General features: G+C 36.5%; 2 protein-coding genes across 9 annotated transcripts in view; one reads left to right on the forward strand and one right to left on the reverse strand.

Moving 5' to 3' along the window:
• The window catches only part of LOC125039798 (2-oxoglutarate and iron-dependent oxygenase JMJD4-like), a 10,644-nt gene extending 8,310 nt beyond the window's left edge, over positions 1-2,334 (reverse strand). Inside the window, exons 1-4 of the mRNA XM_047634079.1 lie at positions 2,094-2,334; positions 1,106-1,251; positions 457-605; positions 145-297 (exon numbers count right to left, since the gene is read on the reverse strand). Of these exons, the coding sequence (XP_047490035.1) occupies positions 145-297; positions 457-605; positions 1,106-1,251; positions 2,094-2,325 (680 nt within the window). The 5' untranslated portion in view covers positions 2,326-2,334. The remainder of the gene's footprint in view (positions 1-144; positions 298-456; positions 606-1,105; positions 1,252-2,093) is intronic.
• Positions 2,335-3,756: 1,422 nt separating this feature from the next.
• The window catches only part of LOC125044685 (adventurous-gliding motility protein Z-like), a 62,490-nt gene continuing 61,246 nt past the window's right edge, over positions 3,757-5,000 (forward strand). For all 8 annotated transcript variants that reach the window (XM_047641504.1, XM_047641533.1, XM_047641522.1 and 5 more), the window contains exon 1: positions 3,757-4,185. In XM_047641504.1, coding sequence (XP_047497460.1) covers positions 3,925-4,185 — 261 coding nt within the window. In that variant the 5' untranslated portion in view covers positions 3,757-3,924. The remainder of the gene's footprint in view (positions 4,186-5,000) is intronic.

Consider the following 5,000-nt stretch of genomic DNA (forward strand, 5'->3'; position numbering starts at 1 on the left):
AAAATCTGCAGAACTTTTGTTTAAAAGAATTATCTGCCAATAATTAGCCTAAAATTAAAATATAGAGACAAATAGTTGTTCTTGTGTAATTTTCTATATCGAGAACACTTAAATATAAAGTATCAGTTAGCTAATAATCCATACTTTAAATCAGGAGAATCAACATCATATACTGGAGTGCCAAATGGGTCACGTAGAAACTGGTCCTCACCAGGAGGGTAAAATACCCAACGTTTCCGTCCACACACATTAGCAGACCAGCTGTATGATCGAAATACGTCTGCATGGAAGGGTGTCCTGCAACCATTTGATAATTTTCAGGTAATCATTTACTTAGTCTAAATCTAGAAGGGATAATTTTTAGAGAAAAAAATCTATCATCACGGAATTTACTACAGCTGCAAAAGAGTAACAGGTTCCAAATCATGTAAAGTATTTCTGGTAGCTGTTACTTACCAACTTCCTTTGGGTCCCATGTATACAAATTGGTAGTCATCCTTAATATCACTACGTACATGCCAAAACTCATTTAGCCAATCTGATGCAAAATACTGAAGTGTAGAGTAAGCTTTGTAAGCAGGGAAGTCTCGAACAAAGTGCCAATCCTGTGAAGTGATGGAAAAGAGTAAATCAAGTATGACCAGTGAAGATAAAATGCTTCTCATTACAGAATATACTACCATATAAAACTACTAAGTTGGAACAATGTTTAAAAATCAATATGTATATAACAGTATAAAGTAAAAAGCATTTTCATAAAGAAAATTTAAAAATAAAGAGAAAGACATTAAACTGTGTAAAAATTATAGTAAACTACAGATATATTCATTTATATACAAATAGACAAAAAATGACAACACCTCATATGCACTGTATATGAAGCATTGAAATATTCAACAGTATTTTAACCACACTGATAGTTTAGAATGAATTTTGGACTATAAGCCTAAATGTTTTTTATGCATGTTGTAGCAATATAATTTTCTGGTGCCTGAACATGAAATTGTGCATGAAATCATACAGCGTGTCTGAAATTAGATATGCCATATACTGTGTAACTTTAGTCTAAAAAAACGACAATCTTTGCAAATGCAGCCTTATTTACCTTCAGATAAAGACAACTTTTCTTCCCCAAACAAGGATCCCTAAGGCTATGCCAGTAATCTATGTAGTCTCTTAACTTGTAAGTTTTCTTTTCTTGAGAATCATAATGTTTTTGATCACAGTCAGCAACAGGAACTTCACCATCACCTATAACACATGTAGAAAAAATATCAGAAATACAAGTATTGGTACAGCAAACCTTGTTTACTAAAACTAGCTACTGATACCTGATATCTTGGATATCTTCATGATTAACTGAACTGCATACTAAGTCACACATATCTATTAACATGATAGTCTTGAACAATCTGAAGAGCAATCTGTATATTATATATGCAATTCATCTATCCATCTGAAAAGTCACTTACATTTGCATATTTGTTGACAAATGTGGATAAATATAGTTCATTATGGTAATTAATAATAAAGGTACAAATGACACTGAATAATATTGCAAAACAAGTTGTTACTAAACATTCTATCATAGAATAAAACTAAATATAGATCCAGGGGATATAGACTATACAAGTAGTCTAAAACCCTATAGAAGAAGAAAGAAGAAGAAAACTAGGCCAAGCCAATTTATATCTTATATGGAATAGATGATCAGTTGCTTTACCAGAAAACAGTGAAAGGTTAGGTAAAGGGTCAGTATTCATATCTTTCACAAATAAAAATACTAGCACTTCTCATCTATAAAACACCTCTTCCTATGTATAAGTGGAAGGAGGGGTGACAATTTGATATAATGGATCCTTTCAAAATAGGATTAATTTGTACAGTTATAGGACGTGAAATAAAAACTCATCTTTAAAATATTCTGACATCATGAACCGAACCTGAATACTGACCACGTTTTACCAGATTGATGATACATTAAAAAAAAAAAAAAAAAAACTAGGCAAAGAATGTAAAAATTAAGGTATGAAAAGAACGGGAGATGACAGAAATAAACGTAAAAAAAATAACAAACAAAATCATTCTCGCACCGAAATGGCTTTTTAGGAACTCCACATTGGGAGTGTTCGAGGGTGTGACCCAGTCGTCTCTCGCAAGCCATTCCTGCGTGAAGCTGCTGGAGAATACGCATGGTCGATTTTTCTCTAAAAACTCCCTGAAGAACTCGTCGTATGACAGAGGTTCGGAGACGCGAGGAAAAGACGCAAGAGGTTCCTGTAGGTCATCGTGGTTAATAGGATCACAGCTGCTGAGTTCGATCATCTGGCGAATGTAAACAAACAGACGACATGTCTTTTGTCTTGCTAAAAAGACCGATCAATCTTATTTCGTAATATAATCGCAGCGTATCTTAGGGTCGTTTCTATGATCATATGTTATTATGTATTAAAATCTAATATGGAAAACAGTTCATTAATAATTTAACTTATAACGATTGTTGGGTTGAATCCATATATATTCTTAAAAACATATGTCCAATTGCTAATTACAGGTTGTAATTGACGTCTCAGAAAAATAATGACGTTGGTCAAGACACAAAATAAACTGCAGTAGGTTATATACAGAGACATGGATGAAACGAAGACTCATGCGGAAGTAATGCAAAAGACTGAAAATTAATTAAGATGTTTGCTCGAGCGTGTGGGAGAGGAGAGAGTTAAGCGAAGGGAGTGAGGGAGATAAAAAAAAAAAAAAAAAAAAAAAAAAGAGAGAGGAAGAGAGAGATAAAGGATGTGAGTCGAAAGAAAGAATAGAGAGAGAAACGTATATACTGTGGGGGAACGAGAAAAAAATATGATACACTGATAAACAAACACACACACATTATATATATGTATATATATATAAAATATATATATTATATATATAAAAAAATATATATATATATATTACATATATTATATATATTATATATATTATATACATATTACATATATATTATATATATTATATATATATTATATATAATATATATACTATATATATACACACAAATATGCATATTTATCTATAGTTTATGATACATACATATACACATATTTATGTGCATGTATCTATCTATCTATCTATCTATCTATATATATATTCATGTTTATATCTGTACATATTTCATATATACATACACACACACACACACATATCTATATGCATATATAGACTATATATATATGCATGTATATACATAGACGTTATATGGATTAAGAGAAGAGAAGAGAAGAGAAGAGAAGAGAAGAGAAGAGAAGAGAAGAGAAGAGAAGAGAAGAGAAGAGAAGAGAAGAGAAGAGAAGAGAAGAGAAGAGAAGAGAAGAGAAGAGAAGAGAAGGGAAGGGAAGAGAGAAGAGAAGGGAAGAGAAGGGAAGAGAAGAGAAGGGAAGGGAAGGGAAGGGAAGGGAACGGAAGGGAACGGAAGAGAAGAGAAGAGAGAGAGGATCATTTATTCATTCAAAATCACCTACCACATAGACAAAATACTTGCGACGAAAAAAAAGAGAAAGAGAAAGAAAGAGAACACACGCGATAAAACACGAGAGGAGGAGAAGGAGCAATACAGAGAGATCAACGGGCAAAGCAACCTAAGCCAGCCAGCTCCATGATCAAGGAGGAGGCAAAAACCGACCCTAAATTAAGTAGCCTAAGCCAGAGCCAGGCGGAGGTGCTGCCATCTCTTGGGCGTCGGGGCGAGCGCCGTCGTCTGTCCGCCTCAGTCGTCATCACCGAGATGTGACGGACGGACGCAGCTTCCCCCCCGCCGACACGCATGCACTTCTGCGTTGGACGATGTGATCCCGACGAAGCAAAGGCCACGCGTCGGTAGTGTGATCGACAGTGATTAGGATATGTCGATGTCCCGCGGGCATAATAATGGATCCGCCGAAGTGTGAGGGAAAGAGAGATATGAGTGGCGGAAGAAAAGGGAACAGCGATGGGGGTGATGATCACGGGTCAAGCGTAGGAGGAGGAGGAGGAGGAGGGAATAATAATAATAATAGTGGCACGGAAGGAGGCAATAAGAGTTCCTCGCAGATGCTTGGACTGCTTGACGAGTTTACAAAGATTTATTCTGATCGTCTGCAGCGCGTCGAGCAGGCGGCTATGAAGACCGACAATGCATGCTACCTTCAGGTGAGTTACAGATGGAAGAGGAAGGAAGGGGGGAGAGGACGAGGGGAAGAAAGGGGGAAGAGGACGAGGGGAGAAAAAATACAAGGGGAATACTCGGAAAAAGTATGTGGCAGAGACACAGACGGACAATATGTTCAGGGTTGGTGAGGTGCAGTGTACATGTATAACAGGTGAACATATTGAGCTATTGATAAGGCAGAGATAAACAGCTGACTGGCAGACAAGTTAATAAACAAACAGCTGACTGGCAGACACGTTTATAGACAACTGACTGACAGACAAATTGATAAACAAACAGCTGACACGCAGACTTGTTAATAAACAAAAATCATCAAAACTGACAGGTATATCAATAGACGAATGTGGTTAGATGGAAAGACAAGAAACATTCAAGATAACTTTATAAAGAGAATTGACTGTGTTCTGGCATATAGCCCTATAGATAACCCTATGGATAGACACCTCCGTTTAAAGTGTGATCAGACAGCCCAATAAAACGGGTTAATTTGCCGATACATTGCAAACTGACAGACAAGCTAACGGTGGGCAAGCTATCCAGCCGAGGTCATAACCCCTGGAGGGCAGAGAGACAGGTTCTAAACGGCATTTCTCGTGCCGTGTTCATTTCAGCCTTTGTTTATTTTACTCTGTGCGTGTTTACAGCATGTGGAGACTCTTTCAAAGTTGTGCCACCGCTGCTATTATTGAATTTGACTGTATCGAATAGATTATGAGTAATCTTGAAGTGAAAGTAATAGGTTTTTAATTACTTCGATAAGGATCCTGGCGATGATGATGCAGGAGTCCACGTATGC

Source organism: Penaeus chinensis, chromosome 3, assembly GCF_019202785.1.
Source record: "Penaeus chinensis breed Huanghai No. 1 chromosome 3, ASM1920278v2, whole genome shotgun sequence".
NCBI classification, from domain to species: Eukaryota; Metazoa; Arthropoda; class Malacostraca; order Decapoda; family Penaeidae; genus Penaeus; species Penaeus chinensis.